This window comes from Pezoporus flaviventris, unplaced genomic scaffold (genome assembly GCF_033815535.1).
Source record: "Pezoporus flaviventris isolate CSIRO_AGI_PZ_B2104156 unplaced genomic scaffold, CSIRO_AGI_Pfla_v1 ptg000007l, whole genome shotgun sequence".
NCBI classification, from domain to species: domain Eukaryota; kingdom Metazoa; phylum Chordata; class Aves; order Psittaciformes; family Psittacidae; genus Pezoporus; species Pezoporus flaviventris.
In genome coordinates this window covers 34750444-34771922 of record NW_026892555.1, presented here as the reverse complement: position 1 = coordinate 34771922, position 21479 = coordinate 34750444, and the positions used below count along the sequence as shown (strand labels likewise).

The window sequence follows — 21479 nt, the reverse complement described above, 5'->3', positions numbered from 1 at the left end:
TATATTCTTGTTTTGATAGCTTTATTTAGATAAAAGATAATTTATCTAAATTTAGATAAAAATAAGATAAAAGGAGCTTTATCAATATTGTATTTCCACCCAACTTACTAATATTACAGAGTTTAATTTTATTCTTCTTGGTTTAGAAACTTTTCAAGCGGGAGGAGAGAGAAGAATCAAAAGGACATATTTGAGATGGCCAGGCTTCGTCTGCAGGCTCCAGTAAGGCGACTTTCCTCAAAGGAGGCACGAGATCCTGTCAATATACAGAATATCCGGGAATTTAATGAACTTAAACACAAAGGCAGGTAGATCTTCTTGTTATTGATGAAGAAAAGTAGTGAAGCATCCATCCTCTTGCATGCCACCCAGGGTTTAGAGACAGAAATAAAAGTCAGGCTTTTCACAGTTACTGCCCAGATTCAACATACTTTGTAGACAGCATTTTGTATATAGAATCATAGAATCATAGAATAGGGTTGGAAAGGACCTTAAGGTCATCAAGTTCCAGCCTCCCTGCCATGGGCAGGGACACCTCACATTAAACCATATCACCCAAGGCCTCGTCCAACCTGGTCTTGAACACTGCCAGGGATGGAGTATTCACAGCATCCCTGGGCAACCTATTCCAGTGCCTCACCTCCCTAACAGGAAAGAATTTCCTCCTTATAGCCAATCTAAACTTCCCCTGTTTAAGTTTTAACCCGTTCCCCCTTGTCCTATCACTACAGTCCCTAATGAAGAGTCCCTCCCCAGCATCCCTAGAGGCCCCCTTCCGTTACTGGAAGGCTGCTATGAGGTCTCCACGCAGCCTTCTCTTCTCCAGGCTGAACAGCCCCAACTTTCTCAGTCCATCTTCATACGGGAGGTGCTCCAGCCCCCTGATCATCCTCGTGGTCCTCCTCTGTACTTGTTCCAACAGTTCCATGTCCTTTTATGTTGAGGACACCAGAACTGCACACAATACTCCAGGTGAGGCCTCACAAGAGCAGAGGGGCAGGATCACCTCCTTTGACCTGCTGATCACGCTCCTTTTGATGCAGCCTGGGATATGGTTGGCTTTCTGGGGTGCAGGTGCACACTGCTGGCTCCTGTTCATTTTCTCATTGACCAGCACTTCCAAGTCATTCTCCACAGGGCTGCTCTGAATCTCTTCTTTGCCCAACCTGTAGCTGTGCCTGGGATTGCTCTGACCCAGGTGTGTGTATATAGGTATATGTCTTTCTGTGTGGCTGTTTCTGCAATTGCACACAATACACATTGTGATGCCAAGTTATCACTCAGAGTACTCACCTAGCTTCTAGTCCTTGCTGCTTGAATTTCTTAGGCTTCTTATGCATTTCTTAAGGCTCTTATGCATTTGATACTATGATGTTACTGAAAGTAGAGTGAACTAGATTTATGTTTTTTTTTGCCCACCAACAAATTATGATTCTGTGTAACTTTCTGTTCCTCCTTTACCAGAAAATCATTACAAAAGTGGCTTATCCTCTTGGGCAATGTCACCATTATTTTTAATGTTTTTTTATTACCTTGTATCTGTTGCTAGCTCTTTAAAAATGTTTTTTAGGAAAAGTTGGCTTAGGGAAGAATTTAAATTTCATGTCTTTGCTCTAGATTCTGAGACACGAATGGCCTTGAGGCACATGTATCCTGATTCTCCAAAAGATGACCAGACTCTAGAGATTCAACAGCAGGCACTGTTGAGGGAGCAGCAAAAGAAACTTGACAGAATGAGAACAAGGAGAGAAACAGAATGTAAGGAATGAAAGATCTGAGATAATGATTTTTGTTTTTTTGTTTTGTATTTGATAAGAATTAAAAGCCACCAGCTGTACTTCTTTCAAGTTCAGTGTCAGCACTGTGGTACAAAACAGTAAAACACTGGATGCTGAAATGCTGTCATAATGTAAAGCACAAAAGAAATTGCTGTTTTTTGTTTTTGTCTCATCTTGTTTTTTAATTACTGTGGCTGTTTTCTCTTTGGTTCCCTGAAGGTAATTTAACTAGTGCTTAAAAATAGCATGTCTTTCTTCAATCTTTCCAAAAGTTACAGTTGCACCTGTACTAGTGAACTCAGTTTTGCAAGATCTGAATTCCTCAGAGAAGTGTTTTTCTCTCTAATTCAGACTGTGTTAAGTTTCTGAAGAGACAGTAACTTCATTTCTGTGGTGGTTTAGCTAAACTCAGCTGCTCCCCTGCCCACATCCCCTCACTTGTACTCCTTGGCAGTATAGTAGGGGAAGGAGGGAGAATAAAGTTTGTTGGCCAAGGTACAGACAGGGAGGTTGCTTGCTATTTGCTGTTGCAGCCAAAACAGACTCAACTTGGGGGAAAATTAACCTAATTCTCATAAAATTAAATAAATATTTAACTAATGATTTTGAGTAGCACAAAATAAGAAGACGAAAAGCAAACTCACACCTTTTCTGCCCCCTTCCTCGTGCTCAGCTTCACTCTTTCACTCCTAATTGCCCTGCTCTCCTTCCTTGGTACCACACCGGTACCTTGATGCAGTGAGTGGTGTCAGGCCATTGGGAGTGGGTAGCTGCAGTCAGTACGTAAGGAGTTTCTCTCTGTTCCTGTCTTGCTCCTTTCTGCCTGCTCCACCATGGTCTCCTCCAGGGGCTCACGGGGAATCTATGCTCCAGTGCTTGGAGCACCTCTTCCACCTCCTTCTACAGTGAGTGTGCTGTCTGTTGGGCTGCTTCTCACATGCTTTTGTCTTTACTCCTCGCTGCCATGCTTTGTATTTTCCCTTTCCTAAATACATTTTCACAGAGGCACAACAAGCTTGACTGATCGGCTCAGCCATGTCCTGCAGTGGGTCTGTTGTTGTATGGGGTGTGCCCAGCAAGGGGCAGCCCCTGGTATTTTCCTGCAGCCCTTCCCTTGCCACAGGCACCCAGTACAATTTCAGGTTGCTCTAGATTTTTTTAATCCTTAGAGATGAGGTGAAAGTTTGGCATAAAAATACCCAAACATATCTGAAAGAAAAAATAGTTACACCTTTCCATAAGGCTTTAGAAAAACTGCATGCCTCCTCTTATCACTGGTTGTGCTTTGAGGCTTGTTTGTGTTACCTGTTGGTAGATCCATAGGTGAGTAATATTAACAAAATTGGTACCAACATGTGAAGGGTGATAAGTTACTTGCAGAATGTTTGGTTTAGTAGCCTGTTGAGTGTAACTCTCATCCATCTTGGACAAACGTGTTCAGACTGTGTGCAATATTGCTTATGGATAACAGCATCGCAGTTTCAAGTAAGTGTATCAGTACCATTTCCTGTGTTAATTGCAAGCTCTGGAATATCCTTTGATGTCTAAATGAATGTGTAGGGTTGTGTTCAGTCTTCCTCTTTGTGAGATTAACTGAAATGATGAAAAACAATTCACTAGCTTCAGCTGAGTTCTGGGGGTTGATTTTGATTTGCCACCATTAGAATATTTTTCAACAGGCCAATGTAAGAAGGGTTTAATTTATGTTGTCTGGAGCAGAACTTCCACCATTTAGAAAGCAAATTTGCCTTTTCATTGATTTTAAGGGTAAGAAATCATTTTAGATGTGTGCTGAATAAATAATGCAGGCTTATATAGCGACAGCCTGAAGAGGCATTTCCTAGAACAGTTTAGATTAGTTGGTAGAGAAGCAGCTGATTTTGAAAAAGATTTTCCACTGACGCTTGTAGAGGATCCTTGAACAGTTTTTCCTCTCTTTCTCTTACTGCTTTATAACATCATTTAACTTTATGGTCTGTCATTGTGTACTGAGCAAGAGAATTAATTAGTTGCTATGTATGACTATTTCAAGTTTATTTTCCTTGGAGACAAGTTCACCATCTTCCTCTCACTGGAAATATATGAGTAGTTTTATTGTCTGATTTAAGGCAGAAACGAAGATGAGTTAAAGCAGTATGTATTCTCGTACTGTAGGTGAAATATAGTATTATAGGCTGTAATGGCAAAGGCTTACCTTTTTTCCCCAAGCTGAAGTGTTCTGTACTTTGTATGCTTTATACACTGTTCTGTCTGTTATGTTTTTTCTTTCTTTTCTTCTTTTTATGTAAAGAAATCTGTGCACTATTAGTGGAGAAACAACCTGAGAAACTAATGATTTTTTTAAATGTCCAAAGTTTTTTAAATGCTTGCTGTGTCCTTATAAATAAGGCAGTTATTTTGCAGACTTCTGGGTTATTATTATTTTGGGGGATAGGAGAGAAAGACACAGGAGCAGGTCTGATACCGTTGCATTGCAGTGCTGGGCTATGCTTGACTGTGCTTGAGTAGCATATCGGGAATGGGCCGGTTAGTCAGTTCAGGAGGAGTGACAGCCTCTGTGCTATGGTGTTTGATGTTAGACAGAGGGTCAGCCTCAGAAGTTTGCTAGACAGAGATGGAAGAAATAAAAACTATCTTACTATTTTATTTGAACACTTAAACCAAGTAAGAAGAGTAACTTCAGTTTTGGTTCCTTGTATATACAGCATGCATGGGGTCATTGTTAGATTAACTTTCAGGATAATTCTCTCTGCTCTCCAGAGGTGAGGTTTTTATCCTTAGAAAGTACTTTCCCCTTTGAAATGCTTGCCTGCTAGTTGAAGCTCTCTTTGAAAGCTGCAAACATGGTGTGCTCAGCATGTTGAGCATAAAATCACTCCTGGGGCTTTCTGCAGTCTTCTGCTCCGATTATTTCACATTATTTCCCTGGCAGAAATCAAGGGAACTGATTTCACCTAACAGTTTATTGTGACACAGCATCCTTCTTGCTAGTCAAATTGCTTGTTGAGATGTCCCACCTAGGGGAAAGCATCAGTAGTCTTGAGTTCTGTTGATGTAAATACAACTGTTTATCTATACAAACATGCCTATTCCTGGCAAGCAGATATCTAGACAATAGAATAAATATTTTTTGAGTATCCATGAGTTTTAAATGCAAAACTGTTGTAATATTTAGCTTCATATAAATAAGACTCCTGACTCACTCAGTGTAGCTTTTGATAGACCAGTAAAAATAACAAAACCCAAAGTGGAGTCAGGAAATACATGGCTCAGGTGGTCCCTAATTATGGAAAAAAAAATCGGTTTTGGCTCTCTAATTTTTGAAATTTGATACAGTATTGGTTTGGTTTTCTACGTATAAATAAGAGCGATTTCTCTCCATTATTGTTTTTCTTTCTCATGTGTCCTAGCTGTGAAGTTCAGAGGAGTTTAAAGTGTAACAGTTTAGCACTAGCAACCGCAGGGATGTTGAATACCATTAACTTCTGCTTTTTTTAAAAACATTCAATTCACAAATGTTTTTCATGTAATAAAAATGGGACATATTTAATATGTGAAGATGATGGCAAGAAAACCAAAACACTTATGCTAGGGAAGAGAGGATGATCTTTATTATAGTAAGAAGGTCATCCATTCTGAGTTCTTTGGTACACTTTGGAAAATGGGTTTCTTTTTAAATGCTTTTTCATCTGAAATTACTTAACCTGGTGTGTTTTCTCAGTACCACATGCCAGTTGCATTAGGATTCAGTGGTATGCAGAACATGATGAAAAAACATTTCTTGTTAGCTGTGGGACTGGGTATTGTTTAAGATGCAGCAATTAAAATAATAAAGATCTTAAGGTATCAACAGACAGAAGAGGGTAAAAGAGAAAAACGGAGCATTCACACAGCAACCTTTTGTGCCCTCTTGTGTTGCTTTGATGGCTTAAACCATGCTGCTTTCCCAGAAGTTGATATTTTTTACATTACTCAGTCAACACTTGGACGTGACCTTTCCATAGCAAGTGTTGACAATGTTGTTGTAAACACAGCACAAAATTATTTCTGACTGTTGCAGTGTAGGCAGCTTTTCAGAATTCAGCACAACTTAGTGTGATTTTAGCATTTAGTGAACTGTGATTATATCTTCTTAAAAATACTGGGTTTTGGTAGCCACAAAACCAGTTATGCTTCCTTTTTCTGGATAGCAAGTCAGTTCTTGAACAGTTGAGAAGCACTGATTTTTGTTAGTGATGAACAGTATAGTTCTAGTGCGAAAAGTATGTTTGCTTTTTGGGAGAGACTGATGAATCCAGCCTTAAGAAGGGCTCGCACATGCTCAGAGTTCTTTGAAATAGCGTACTACTGAGTTCTGTTTGACTTCTGTGATTCTACATAAATTACCATAAGGAAACTGGAATAAACATAGCATTCAAAATGTTTTAAAAATGCTTGTTGCAATGTGTGTAATTTTAAAGTAGTAATGTGTAGTGATCTTCATTTTTGTAATAATATGTTGATAAAACTTCTAATATGCTTTTAATACTTTTATCGTTTTGTCCCTTGTCTCTGTGCCTTTTGTTGATCAAGATGATTCTGCTTCTGGTGGCAACCCACAAACCATGAGACTGGTAAGAATTAAACAGCTTTTTGTTATATTGCTTTGTCTTTTTCAAGTGCAAGAGATACATACTATGTCTTTCACAGATTTGGTGAAAGGAACTGCACTTAAAAAGACAGCAAGCTTATTTACTTCTCTTGCTTGTCAATACAATGAGTAACAGCTTCTTTAAATTTGACATACACATTGTTTATCTTTGTATATAGAGACAGTCTGATTCTTTAAACTCCCTTCTTTTTATTCACTAGTACTTACTTTATTTTCATGTGATGTTAGATTGCTGCTGGTCGTGGGAATTAATAGAAAAAGCCAACCCAGAAGCTGTTGCTCTGAATTCAGGTGGCTTAAATAATGCACATAGCCAATAATTATTTGTTATCTCAAATGGGATTTTTATTTTCTGACTTGGTGAGAAGAGTGAAAGAAAGTGCTGTCAAATTGGAATTCTACACTAACCTGAACTGCAAAATAACCAGTTGTGTCTTAGGGGAATGTGGAAGCATATAAAATGGAAGACTGTGCAAGGGGAAAGCCATTAGCCTCAAGGATAATACTAACTCCACACAGGAATTAAATATTTTCTTATTAAAATAAAAAAAACCCGCCTTTATGTATTTTAAAGTTGTAATTTACTGCCTGAAATTCTTCTTCAGAGCAGTGCTTTTCAGTGAAGAATTTGTTTTGTCTTGTTCTGTTTCCTCTGATGGTTTCTACTGCTTTGATTTCAGAGTGGTTTTCAACATAAATTATTCCATAGTAGAATTTCTGTAACAAATGGTTGCAATTATGCAGTGAACTAGAAGTATTACTCTTAGTGCTTGTTACGACTGAGAAGAAATTTGTTGTTTTAATGCTTTGATATCAAAGATTGCATGTGGTAGGCTAAGTGAAACATGGAATCATTCTTTATTTGTTCAATACATCGTACAAACCTTAGGTGCAAAACTCACTTCTAGTGCTGACTGTTCTGAAACTCAAGCAGAGTTACAAGGGTATGTTTCTTGATGAAAATTACTGTGTTACACTAATCACCGCTACAGTTGCCGTATGTAAGCACATTCAGCAAATGGGATTACAACAGAAGAATAAAAAATCCCTAATGCTTAAAGAGAACATGAGTTCTTTAAAAATGTATAGGTATCTTGTAGGAATAAAATAAAGAATAGTACAGAAGACGGTAGAGCTGGTATTGATTTTGCCGAAGTTTGGCAATTAATTTCTATTAATTATAAGTTGGCCCAGAAATATATTGAGGCATCTGAATTTGCATGTCTCCTGTCTCACTTTTGTAGTTCAGGAATGAATCTGATGGATTCTTCAAAAATTCACTGTTGGAGTCGGATAGCGCTTTTATTGGTGAGTTCATATCTCCCCTTAACCATGTTACGAGTGTACAGACATGCCCTTTAACCTAATGACCTGTCTTTAAAATGATTGTTACTGTTTTAAAAGTTGCAAGGGGTGTAGCTATGATGATTGTTTTGAAGTATTAGAAAATTATGCCTCCAAATTAAAATGCAGATCTTGATGGAAGCGTACTGCATTAAATTTGTGTAGGTCACACCTAAAATTAATGATGCTGCTTGCTTGCTTTATACAGCTTCACATCTTTTAATGAGAAAGCACCTTTACATGCTCATTGGGCTCTGACTGGGATGTTAGTCTTCTCAAGGAGCTTTTTTGACACCTTTCCAGCTTTGCGTGAGGAAAAGCTAATATTTGTTCAGCAAATGTGTAGCAGTGGTTACAATGGTAGAATATGCAATGCTGTCCTATTATTCTGCAGCAAAGAAAATAATTTATTAGCAATCACAGTTTGCAAGTATGAGCTGTCTATAGTGAAATATAAAAATGCTGGGCAGCCAGTGATTCTTTTCATCTTTATTCTTTTGTTTTACAAGCATGCTCAATTTTAAGTCTTATTATATGGGCATAAGTGATTCATTCTAATCAACTGAAGTAGGTGATTTTTAGTTTTCTTAAGATTTTTGTATAGAGGAATGTGTCTCACACTGTCTTATGTCTCTTAATTCAAACTTTATATGCATGCATGTGGAAGTGCTGTTTCAGATATGATTGTTTCCAGTCACTAGAAATAATAAAGCTAGAATTTATCTTCTCTTAAAAAAAAAAGCCCCAACCAGCTCAAACCTCCATGAGTTATTTTCCATTAGTAGGCATTGGTCATCTATGGGAAATCATCTTACAAGGTTTTATTCTTTGCTGTAGGGGAGATGCAGTAGATTTCTTCAAGTGCTTTTTAATAAAACTAGGTATATTTCTATGTACCAATGATTGTTATCTCTGGCTTTGGTTTAAAAGCAGAATGTTTCGTTTGAAGTGTATTCCATCTTACTCTGCTAGCATGCAGGTCCTTGAGTACAGTATTGGGAAGGGCACAGGATGGGGCTTTAAGGTTTGTTCAGTGCATTTGATACTCTCTGTGGTCTGCAATGCATTCATTCTCCTTGAGGTTAGGCAATACTGTGCATTAGTTACAGCCCAAATGATGAAAAGATACTTTAGGAGAGTCCGTCAGTCTAGAATATATCCTGTATCTAACAGGACGAAATAGGCACTCTTGCCAGAATAAGCACATGGGGAGAATGTGCTGGGTGGGCAGACATGCAGCAACACTGCAGAGTACTCTCCCAGCCCCCAGTGATTTGTAACTCAGAGGCTTGCTTGGTCAAACGCTGTGTGTTTGCATTTAGTAAAACCATTGCTAAGATGGGTCTTTGATAGGTTGCCTTTCAAGAACTGGAATTGGCATTTCTGAATCCCTCTGATTGTTTACCATCAGTGGTTTGCGTGGATAAGTTTCCTTATAATGCCTTCTGTGAACTCTCTCTCTTAAATCTACTCTGAATGCACCACCTGTGTAATGGGGCGCTCCTTGGTTTTAGTCATGGCTTTCACAAGGTTTGTGATATCTATAACCCTCCCTCCTATTTCCTCCTTCTGCTCATCCAGCTGATTCTTGCAGCTTAGTTAACTTACAGTACTATTCATCCCCTCCATTTTTTCCTTTTTCTTTTTTTCGCAGATCATTTATGACTGTGGTGAAAAGCATATTCTCCAGTACTGAGCTGTAGGCACTAAAGCATTGTCACCTTTTGCATTGTTGAAGCTTTATAAATAGTTATTAAAATTCTGAATATGAATCTGGTGATTTCCATCCCTGAAATGAAAAAGGAAAACTGTCATTTATCTGTGGGCTGCCTTCTCTGTGAATTGTGCTGCTCACACTGTCTGAGGTCTCTTGTGAAGTGTTTGTGGTGTATTTTAACAATGTTTTAGTTTCATAAGAAGAGCAAAACACTGCCCTCTGTGGTTGTTTTTCTTTGGTTTTTTTTTTGGCATGGGTTTAAATTCTAACTCCATTTTGTAATAGATGTTAGCATTACAAATTGATTTGTCTTCATGTCCTAGGGCTCAGATATTTGAGGCAGTTCTGAGTAAAGAGATTTATCTATTTCTTTTCCTCTTTATTTGCCTCACTTGAAACCCTAGAATTTATTAGTGTTAATGCAGTGATTTGGAGGCATGTCTGTGTAGCAGCATCTGAATGATAGATATGGAACATGTAGCATCTCAAACTAATGAAACACTACAGGTACAAATAAATTCTTCTTTAGCTTGTACTTTGTTTCTGTTGGGATAAATTCACATGATTTAACAACTTTTTGTATTCTGAATAACAGCAATATTTGGAATATAATGAAGCTCAACTGATCTTGTAAATAAAATTCTGAGAAGTGGGTTGTTAGCCATATATCATTTCAAAATTATGCTTTGATTTGTTTTTACTTGAGCCATTGTGATGAGAGCATCAATACCTTTGGTGAAACTGGGGGAGGGAAAAGGGGAGAGAGGAATAAAATTTTCTTTTCTAGGGAAAACCCAACTGGTAACGTGAAGGGATTTTTTTTTTTTGAAATAGCTGTCTGTGTCTCTGAGCTTCTCAATTTTCAACAGAAATAATTGTTACTTAAAAAAATTAGTTTTAAGATCTTTGAAACTTGTCAATGATATAAAATATTTCATGAGAATGTATTTTCAACTCGCTAGGAAGTGGAAAATCCCATTCTTTCCGCAGTTGTGGTTTATTTTTAATGTCACAACATGTCTTTTCAGGCAAATGCTGCAGAATTGTTCAGTACTCTCTGTGTGTGTATATTTACACGCATTTATCTTTTTTAAAATTAATGTGTCATACTCCCCTAAGAGCCTTTCCAAAACATGACTGTTGTCAAAGAGTGATTGGTGGTAATGGATTCTGTACTGGTTTTGTTAGGCAGAGACCTTTCTTTCTCTGGGAGGCTTTGTTTTGTGAGCCTGAACTGGAGAGACTGAACTAGAAAATGGAGCCCGCTGTCCGCACCAAGCAGCGGCAAAGGCATAAACCAGCCCCAGGCAGTGGATACTGGTCCTGGAATGAAAAAAAGTATCTGTTTGAAACACTTTCTATTTGAAGTTATTGTCAGAATCGGCAAAGGAAGGGGAAATAGACAAAAGAAGTGTGAAGCAGAGACGTCACCTTAGGGTTCATTTATATTATTAAAAGTAGATGAAAATCTGCCACTGTAATGTGGTACAGGTATGATAAAAAATTTATTTACTTACTTATTTTTATATGAACAGATTCTAACACATTACATGAAAAGACTAAGATACAACTAAGGATATATGATTAAGGCACCAATTATGTTATCATAGAACATCCATATATTTACATACATGATTTATTCCATGACTACTATGCTTCCCATTTACCCAGTGTTCTCTCTTTCACTACATTCAAGTACTCATCTGCTTTAAAGGTCTAGGTATAAAGAAGGTATGGTGATAGGTGGTGGATCTGCAGGATGTGAAATGCTTTATCCTCTACATGAGAGAGAGGTCTCAATACATATCTCAAGATATTCCTTGAAGTTCATCCCTTGCTGCTGTTGTGGTACCTTGTTCTTTTGTCTGCATCTGGATTATCACTGGCTTTATGCAAGATGTCCTAATGAATAAATTCCTTTGATTCCTGTGATTAAATCAAGTACAATATATTGGCTCATTTCAGAACATAAACAGGTTTGAACACTGCCAAATATTTTGATTGCTTTGAAAATGATTTCACCTGTTTTTCCAGGTGCTAACGGGGAAACATTTCCGGCCTTAGAAGAAGTTAATTCATCACCGCAGCTTCGACCTTCTGCAAGGGAGAGGAGACGAATGAAGCAGAAAGCTTTGGAGTGTGCTGTATGTATGGTAACTGGATTAACCTAAACATGAAGGTGGACCACAGATCTAATGTCAGACAGTTTCTGTGGTTCCTTAGTGGCTAGATGATATGGATGCATCGATGGGTATGGATGATGTAAGTGTACATGTATAGCTGTTTGCTCTTCTTAAAAGGATACCGTTTAACTGATGGATTTGTGTGTTTTGGGATTTTCTGTAGGAGGGTGTTCCATGGGGTCAGACACCATTGCTGCAGCCTGACAGCTCTTCTTTGCACTCAAGCTTCAGCCTTGATATTGATCAGTTGAAAGGCAAGAATGAAGAACGTTTGCACAGACTGACTGAGCTCCAGCAGAAATCTGCGTGCTTAGGTATACCCTTTGTGGTAGAGGTGATGCAGTGAATACTAAGTAATGACAATAATTAAAGGAACGAATCTTAAGAAACTGCTTGTAGTTGAAGCAACTAGCTCAAACAGGAGTTATTTACAGAGCTCTGTAGTTGGTGCACGAGGTTGACCAGCAAACTTCAAAACAGCTTTAAGTTTAGAGAAGGGTAGTACGAAAAGATGCTCTAATTCCTATCTGATCAGCCACTCATACTTGTCCTGTCTGTACCACTTTTAATACTGTGATGTGTCACTGCTAGCAGTAAGAAGTAGCTGTCCAGCTGTGTAACTGAAATGTTAGTGAAAAGAAATGAAACTCCAAACTGATGAATGTTGATGGGGTGCCTGTGTGAGTTTATTGGCATTCCTAGGAATCAGATATCTGTGGTCCAACCAGCATGAAGATAGGCCATAAAATTGTCTATAAAAAGCACTTAAATTTCTAGTTAATTTGAATTTTCTATAGGTTTGTTAACATAAATGTTCAGTATTTGAGGTTTATTGATGCCTCTTTCACTATACCTGCACTTGAATTTATTATGTAAGTAAGTCTTGTAACCATATAAACGTGAAACTTGAGGAGTTAATGCAGGAGTTCTCCATTGGCTGACAGCCTGATGTAGATCCATTTTGGGTATGAGGTACCAATAATGGCATCCATTAGTGGCCTTCAGTTTCTCACATGGATCATGACAGCATTGATAAGCTTTGTGCTAATGAGTTTTTCATGTGTGTCTGAAATCTCCCCTTTTTTTTAGGAGGTGGTTGCTATGCTGTCTAGGCAATTACAGTATCAGTAGCCTTTTTATAAACTTAATGAGGGTACAGATGCTGACAGTGTTTCTGTTGCCATGGGTACTTTTACGAGCACTTCATCCTCTTCTGGATAGTTTGTTTTAACCATCTCACTGTGATTTTTAAGTCACTGAAAAACCCCATTCATGTTCATTTCTTTTTTAACCTAAACAAATGCTTCTGTTTGTTATGGTCCCCAGAGCTACAGCCTTTATATATATATATATATATATATATTTTTTTTTTTTTTGTGTGTGTGTGTATGTGTATATATAGATATTTGTAAGTCTCTATGTAGCTTGTTCTTTGGATCACATGGGAACCATCATTCATCCTTAGCGTATGTGCCTCTTGGAAATGTAACAGGAGATTCTTTTGCTCAGCTGTGGTTGCCAGGGCTGCGCTGCTGCCTGCCTCCTGTTCTCTCCTCGTACTTGGTGACATTACAGAAATAATGAATGAAGCAAAGTGGGGTTATTCCTTTTCCCTTGCTGTTTGACACAACCCTCGTGGCATCCTCTTGCTTTCCTAACAGCTAGGACTGTTATTTCTCCTCTGCTATCAGAGACGCTGCTGGGGGGAAAACAACTCTGTCAGATATATAGTTAAGGAGCTCTGGTTATGTTCCTGTTAAACCAGTGGGATAAGGCAATTGACAGGCTTTGATAAATTATAAGAGGTGATCCTGTTGGCACGGCAGGGAGCCTCTGTTCATAGCAGTTCACTTTCCTTTATGGGACTGATGTGGGAATCCTAAAGCCACCCAGAATTGTTTTCTTACTTGGAAAACCAGTGCATATTGGAGCCAGGCCTCCTTCTCTTGTTTTCACCCATCCAAAAAACATTCCCATCAATGTAGACTTGGTGAGTGTTTGGGTGATGACGTTTCTGCAAGACAGCAGCTATTTTTTGTAGTGGGCAATGTATGCATGTTCCTAAGTGCGTAAACAAGAGCAGGCTCAGCTGCAGAAGAGAGACTTCTCACAGCTTTGAGCATGTTAAGTATGTATGTGGTTGAGACCCATATGTATATGAAGTTGCCTAAATTCCTTGAGACTTAGGAATTCCTCTGTGCCTCTAAGTAAAAGAATGCTGGAGCACAGATGATCTACAGCAGGGCAGCAGTACTGATTCCTGGTAAGAGCAGGTCGACAGAAGACAAACAAACACCAGTATTCAGTCCAGGGCACTGAAGGAGTTTGTTCTCATTTATGGGTAGGGTGTGCTGCTGTCAGTGGTTAGTGGGAATCCAGACATCACTCAATTTCCAAATCAGTATTTCATGTGAAGGAAAGAAGGCTACTTATCCCCAGCCTCCAAGTACAAACTGTGAATTCTCAAGTGGCAACTCCAAAGAAAATTCTTTATATGTAGCCCAATTAGGAACAGGTTGTTTTTTTATGGAGTGTACAAAGTGTTGAAATTGTGATGAAGCAAGTTCTGTACTGCAGCTATCTGTTGTACTGTCTGAAAGCAGTACCAAGTGAGTTGTGCTATAGTGTTGTGCACGATGACCTGTGATGATCTCATCTCTGACAAAAGAGTTGTTCTTCCCTCTGACTGCTGGAAGATCCAATGGCTTTGTTTCTGAAGGCAGCAGTACTTAAGTGCAGGGAAATGCAGCCTTCTGGCCTCAAAGTCTGCAGTTTGTCTCAAAACAGATGCCTTATTTTTAGTGTTTATAATCTCTTTAAGAAGTAGCAAAGAGAAAATTGATTTTCCTTAGGTACTGTTTTTCCTGCTGTGTGTTGTTACATACGTTATGGGGGGTTAACACCTGCAGGTTCCAACTGACAGCAGAGTTGGTCTGACCCAGGATTTAGGAGGGAAGGAAGTTCACTGCCAGCTTTACACCGAGCTCAAGCACTGGAGATGACAGGCTCTAGAGAGGGAATTAGTTACACTTTCAGTGGTACAGAGAAGTTTGATTTTAACTGAGAAGGCTTGGAGGAGGATTAGATCATTGTCTGTATGAAGTGCAGAACTCAGGGGTTCACTGCCAAGTTCTTTTAGAACAAAAAGGATGTGGTACTTTGGTTTCCAACTTGCATCCCTTGGGCACTATGAGGAAGGCTGAGCCTTCACTCTCAGCACATGTGGGATTGTGCAGTTTCTGTTCTTCCCTTGTCTACACACCTGGTTGCTGCTGCTTCTGCAGGACTTGGGCTCTCCTACCCATGCTTACACCATCAACTTTCATGTTTTAATGAGACGCTTCAGAGAAACTTTGGTTTAAAATCAGATTTTTAAAAGTCTTTTTTTTTTTTTCTGAATAAAAACCTGACACAAATTGCTTAAGTGAAATGTCTGAGCACTAAAGAACACACAGTTCGGTTACATTCTGCTGAAATTAAAATCTTTCTACAAAATTTTGGTGCGTTTTTTCCTAATCTAGAGACTTCAGACATTTTTCTGCCTAGCTTAAAAAAATCCCCAACAAACCAGAACGTCCTTTTACATGGCTCGTCTTTAAAGAAGAAAACTGCAGTTTTCAGTTGGTATAGGTGTGGAGGTTTTCCATTGTGTCTTGGTTTATTTATATATGTAAAAATTGTGTCATGAATCCAAAGAATGAAGAGCACAGAGAAATGATACATTTATATCATTTTGTATTTATGCATATAATATCTAGTCATGTTGTTTGATAATCCACACTACAAGCTGTCTGTTTGAAGTATTAAGTGTGTGTGATTGCTGTCAGATATGTAACAAGTAGTAGTGGAGTTCAGAGTGACAGTGACCCCAAGCTCAAAGGCAAGGCTGTTCTGGTGTTTTGGGTTTTTTTTTTGGTGTGCTTTGTTTTGTAGCTGGAAGATGATGACTTACCTGTCCCACGTGCATTTCAGAATGACATTGCATTAAGGTCATTAGCTGTGCTGAACCATCGTGCACAGACTTGCTTGTATTTGCACTGTTTACCAGTGGTAAAATATTTCTTCCCAAGTTATCTCCTGCATAAGAGACTGCCTATACCAGGGTGTTTAGCCATAGCACTACAGTTAATGACCTTGTTTATATGGGCATTTTCTATGCATGTACGTAGTGACACATTTGACTTCTCCGTACAATAGGAGGCTTTTGGAAAGAACCTTTTGCCAAATCTCCCTGCCCATGGCAGGAGGTTGGAACTAGGTGACCCTTAAGGTCCCTTCCAACCCATGCCATTCTGTGATTCTACGAAATCCATCCAGGTTTGTCCTTAGGTTGATGTGGCAGGAGGAGGAGCTGTTGACATTAACGATGTGGAGTCTGCTGTTTACTCTAGGTGGGCCCAGTTCCTCAGAACACCAGCAATGTGTTTCAAGTAGAAATGAATGTGATTTAAAAGCATTTTTATGCTTTCATAGCAGACAGATAAGCCTGTTCAGTATTACAGAATGTTGTGGCAAGCTTTTGTCCCCTTTAACACATACATGTTGCTCTCCTCTCTCAGGTGATAACCTTTCCCTGGGGGAAGCGGAGGACCTGTTGAAGCCTGCTCCATCCAATGCTGGCAGGCGGCCTAGTTCTGTTGACACGGTTGCAACAGAGCCCTGGCTGCGACCAGGAACTTCAGAGACGCTCCAGAGGCTCATGGCAGATGAGTCGAGCCCAGCAAAGCTTTCACCTGAGGCCGCGCTACCGCTGAGCTGGCAGGGGCTGTCCACTGCGCACGGCTGACCCAGCGCCCCCAAACCGCTGTGCCTTGTGCAGGCAGGGGCCACGCCGCACTACTGCACTTTCTAGGGCTGCCGAGCCCTCCTCCAGGGATGTAGCATGGAGATGTAGGTAGGATTTTAAATAGCAATAACAAGGTAACAGAAGCTGCAGTGCAGTGCAGTGGAGATGGAGGGCAGGGATGTTTTGTATTGTATGCTGTGTGGAGGAATAGTTTAGTGGTTTTGCACTTTTTAAATGAGTTTCAGCCTCAGAGCTGGACTTACCACAAGAAACTGTGTGTTTGTGTGTGTGAATTTAATATTAAATCAAAGTGAATTTTTAGCTTTGTTTATAGTCAAACTCTAAACTAGTTTGGAAATAGAGTAACCCAACAGCTGAGGTGCATTTTAAGCTTTCACCAAAACAGTAAGTAACTCAGAGAAAGGCACTTGCTTTTCATACAGTCAGGAGTGCTGACCTGCATGAAAGCTCAACTGTTTCATGGACTATTAGCAATGTATCTTATTCCCTAACCTGTTATGTGCTGGAAATACAGATAGTGTTGCATATATTTAATTTATGGTTCTGATTTAAGAGTTAATAAATTATTTTATTACTAAAAGTGTGAAAGCAGATTTTTCTTGTTTGCTTGTATTTACTCATGAACAAACTAGAACATTGAGGCTGCCTTCAAAGAAGCAGAAAAAATACATCTGGAAAAAGCATTGAATAAAAGAATGGAGCTTTAGCAAGAAGGACTTGTAGCTACAAGCAAGATTTTAGATGTTCAGTGAACAGAAACACCAAGATAAAGGGTAAGGCTGTGACTTTGCTCTGGGTTAGGAATTCCCACGCAGAAACCAAACAAGACCAACAGGGAAAACAAATAATGAAACCAAAACAATTTGTAAAAATGTCTTTATTTTCACTAAAATGCTGCCTTCAAGGCAGTCTGCCTGCAAGGCAAGGGCCTGTCTGTGATGACAGCAGGCTGGGGATGCTTACTGAGAGCTGTAGTACTGCAACATTGTGTTGTGCTTCGCTTCTTTGTGGGTTTAGCATGTTAATTCTCAGACAGCGCCACATCGTGCTCAATCCTACCCCTTAGTTTCTGGCGTACCAGTTGGGGTATGTCAGAAATGGCCAGTAAATAATGGAGGGAGTGTGGTGTAATCCAAGGCCTAGGCTAGAGCATGTAACATAGGGCTCATGTTGGCTTGAATCCCCAACTAATTTTAAGCAGCTTAAGTGAAAAGGTTTTATGTACAGTTACCACCCTACCAGCGCCTCTCCTGATGAAGTCCACCTCATGCATTTCACACTTCAGTTTGTCACGTGCCAGCCCTCCCCTCGGTTTTGATGCTCAAAGACCCTCTTCAGTTGTTTCATGCGTTGAACTTTGTGATGTGTTAGATACAGAATTTGTATCTAAATTCTGTGCTAGATACAGAATTTGTCTTCTCCCTCACTGAGTGGCTTAGTTAAATTTTTTAATTTATCCCCCAAACTATGACTGACCCATAAAGTTAGCGTTAGCCTAAACCACCAGGCTCATTTAACTGCAAGGAGCTCTTTAAATGTCACTGACCATCCCATCCAAGCATAGGACACTGCACAGCCCCACTTTGATTTGCTTCCTTCACTGCTGCAGTGACGAGACCACTGAACCTACTTTACCCTCACTGCTTAACAGCATTTAGCATTGTGATTTACACTTTCATTACAGCTGTCCTCCCCTTGACATTGAGGCTGATACCCAGGATACTCTTGCTCCTTCACATATTTCCCAGTCTTCCTTTCAGTATATACAAAGCTCAGCTGCCAGCACAGCCTTTTTGCCCACCTCCCTGCATGGTTTTATTTTTATCATGACAGTCTCATCTGCAAAATAAAGCAGCTGCACTCTGCAGGCCTGAGCTCAGAGCTGAGCTGACTGATGTAGAACTCATTTCCTGCCTCTGACCCTGCTTTTCTGATAACGATGTGTAGATGCAAGTTGAAAATGATACCCAGAGCACAGCAAGTGCAGTTCTGGCACTGCAACAGCTAAAGAGAGGTGCAGGAGAGAGTCACGATGTGCCAGGAGTTCAGTTTCCAATCATCCAAGGCTGAACAGCGTATTAGGCCTCTTCCAAGTAAGCAATTACTAAGGGAAGGCCTGAGAAGGTCATGCTGTAAGGTTAAGTCCTTAGTAAATAGGAGCACACAACAATGAAGCAAATAAGGCTTAAAAAAATCTCAACCCCACAAATCACAACCCAAACTACCAGATGTTTTAGGTAATCTGTTGTGCTTGGTGCTGAGGAATCTTGAACACAGCCATTTAAAAAGGAAGTGGGCATACATGGGTAAAGGATATGTGACTAGCTGTTATAGCAGTGCTGTGGGTCACAGATAGTACCAGTAACACCACTTGCCACTGGTGTAAGGGAGAGTCTGATATCAAGAGGAATGGGAAGACATTATAGGTACTCCAAGCATTATTACTGATCACTGTCAGACCAACAGACCTTGGGTCTGACCTAATACAGTGGTTTAACCTTTAAACATTACACAACAAACTGAAAAAAAAACCAAAATACAGCCCAAGAAGAAAGGCTGTACAACTGCAGTTAATTAAAATAACTCAGTTCTCCCCCTTCTGATTTTGTTAAATGCAATTTGGTTTTGCTGCACTCCAGTTAACATTATGAGAAAACTCCTAGTCACAGGTCATGCTGTTTAATTCCCTTCACTGCACTGAACTGCTTACTTTTGTGAGCAGCTACTGGGAGATATATTTCTCTGTCAGGTCAGACTCCCTTGTCCACTTCTCAGTTGTCACACTTTTATCCTCTGCTAGTCCCAAGTTTTATCACAGAATAGTTTGGGGTGGAAGGGACATTAAAGATCATCTAGTTCACTAGAACCAGAATACTGCCAGGTACAGGGCAGCCACAGCTTCTCTTGCCAACTTGTGCCAGTGCCTCACCAAATATTTCTAACAAATATCTACTCTAAATCTCATCTCATCTTAAAACCATTCCACTACCTGGACTTGGAAGAAGTCCATCTCACATTTCTTGTAGGCCCCCCCTTTGAGCACTGGAAGCTGCTCTAATGTCTCCTTAGAACCTTCTATTCTCCACACTGAACAAGCCCAATTTGCTGGGCCTTCCTTCATAGCAGAGGTGCTCCAGCTGGATGACATATTCCCAGGCAGCAGTCAGACAAAATGTTATAATCTGTTTCCTATTAATATGTTAATTTCCAGAAAGCAGACTGCGGTGTTTGAGTTTCTGTCTTTGCAGCACTGCAGGGTTCATCTGACTGGTCAACCTACAAGCACCTCTATTCTTTCCACAACTATCAACCAAGGGCACCCACCTATCTGCCCCCAGAGGCCCGGGATTTGTTCCTTTGGAATGAGAGCACGAGAGGCAAAGGAAGCTGTAGGACAAGTAGCTGTGGGTTAGACTGGTTTTGATTGCACTGATGAAAGAGTTCAAAAACTTTATTGACCTATAACCTGATTAGAATATGCCAGATGAGAACCAAATATTGTACAGAAAGTTGTACAGAATTTTTTTTACATAGAAAACTTTACATATCTGTACCATATACATTTTGTCCATCTGAAAAAAATTTCTACATCCATTGTAATACAGAATGCTTGACAATCTTGTCTTTAAACCATCAGAGCACAATTCACAGTATGAATACATTTCCAATAAATTTAACCATCCCCAAACCATGCCAGATTTGTTACTTGAATATATTCAACACTAAATTCTGTACATAAGAGTGAAATCTACATCAAACAAAAAACATCTGACAGCAGACACAACCTAGACTTGTTTGCAGCGATTCAAGTTCCAGTCCTTGAAGGATCATCATTTCAATGGCTCATTATAGTTAAAAGCCCTAAAACATGTATATTACAGGCAGTTATGTCAGTCGTGATATTTCTACCTCTGTTCTTGACAAAAGTCAGCAACACCAACTTCTGGGCTACAATGAAACCAAAAAAGAAGGTAGAAAAAAAGAACAAAAGCAAGAAAGAAAAGAAAAAGATCACAACCCCCAAAAAATAAACCCAAACTTCTAGTGCATCTGGTAAACAGTGAAGTGTTATGGGTTTTCAGCAAATCAAGAATACAGAAATAAAACAATCCAGGAAGAACTGTATAGTGTTAAAGAGTTTATATTACAGACCTGCATCTCTGTACATTTTTCACAGAAGGATGATTCCCAATGTCTCAGACAGCCTGAGTGTGCAAAAATCTTAGAATATCAGACATAGTTGCTAAATATCTTTTCCCATGAACAATAATCTTCTTTTCACTATAAACATTTTATCATTCAAAATACAGCTCTCCTGAGTTGTACTTCTTGCAGAAGCTCAAACCTTTACATATATAGTTCTTTGGGTACATTTTACTTTCACACCAACCATAAACATCTGTTGCTAAACTGCTGTCTAGGACAGTAAAGGACACTGCAGCCCATGCTGACAGAAGGACTGTGCTAAAAACTGGCTCTGTGCTCAGCATGAGCCAGGTAAGAGAAACCAATAGAGATAATCCGTCAGGAAATAAAGGGACTGGAGTATTGCAAGCCTTAATTACAGTTGTAAGCATCGGTACCGTTAACCCTTGGATACACGTTGCCAGACAAAGAAATCATTTTTATGGATATCCAGACAGAATGGCTCAGCTACCTGGTCCTTTTACTTAGCTGAGGAATAGAAACTTTTCAACAGAGCAATACTCAGTCACTATCTGCTACTGCTTGCTTAATCCAGACTCCTGTTCTGGTGGCTGGGATATCTGGAAAACCATACCAATCCGCAGAAAAAACCTCCGCAGAACAGCTCGAAGTTCAGGAATCAGGTCAAATTGCATAATTTCACACAAGAGAGGGTAGTAGAATGAGGCATGAGCCTTGAACTGAGGAGAAAACAAACAGAAGAAATTATTCTATTACACATCAATACACCTCAGAGGGCATGCTGCCAGTGAAGGGTTTTAAAAGCTCTCCCAAGTCAAGGTGAGAAACCCAC

General features: G+C 39.6%; 2 protein-coding genes across 16 annotated transcripts in view; one reads left to right on the top strand and one right to left on the bottom strand.

Moving 5' to 3' along the window:
• The window catches only part of CSPP1 (centrosome and spindle pole associated protein 1), a 58115-nt gene extending 41055 nt beyond the window's left edge, over positions 1–17060 (top strand). For 11 of the 12 annotated variants that reach the window (XM_061448343.1, XM_061448344.1, XM_061448336.1 and 8 more), the window contains 2 exons: positions 147–308; positions 1618–1755. In XM_061448343.1, coding sequence (XP_061304327.1) covers positions 147–308; positions 1618–1624 — 169 coding nt within the window. In that variant the 3' untranslated portion in view covers positions 1625–1755. Of the gene's footprint in view, positions 1–146; positions 309–1617; positions 1759–6350; positions 6392–7673; positions 7738–11524; positions 11635–11836; positions 11988–16232 lie in introns of those variants that run through there. The other variant, XM_061448347.1, reaches the window with a different exon arrangement.
• A 2855-nt stretch (positions 17061–19915) lies between these two features.
• ARFGEF1 (ADP ribosylation factor guanine nucleotide exchange factor 1) overlaps positions 19916–21479 on the bottom strand; it is a 92942-nt gene continuing 91378 nt past the window's right edge. For all 4 annotated transcript variants that reach the window (XM_061448323.1, XM_061448324.1, XM_061448326.1 and 1 more), the window contains one exon: positions 19916–21366. In XM_061448323.1, coding sequence (XP_061304307.1) covers positions 21202–21366 — 165 coding nt within the window. In that variant the 3' untranslated portion in view covers positions 19916–21201. The remainder of the gene's footprint in view (positions 21367–21479) is intronic.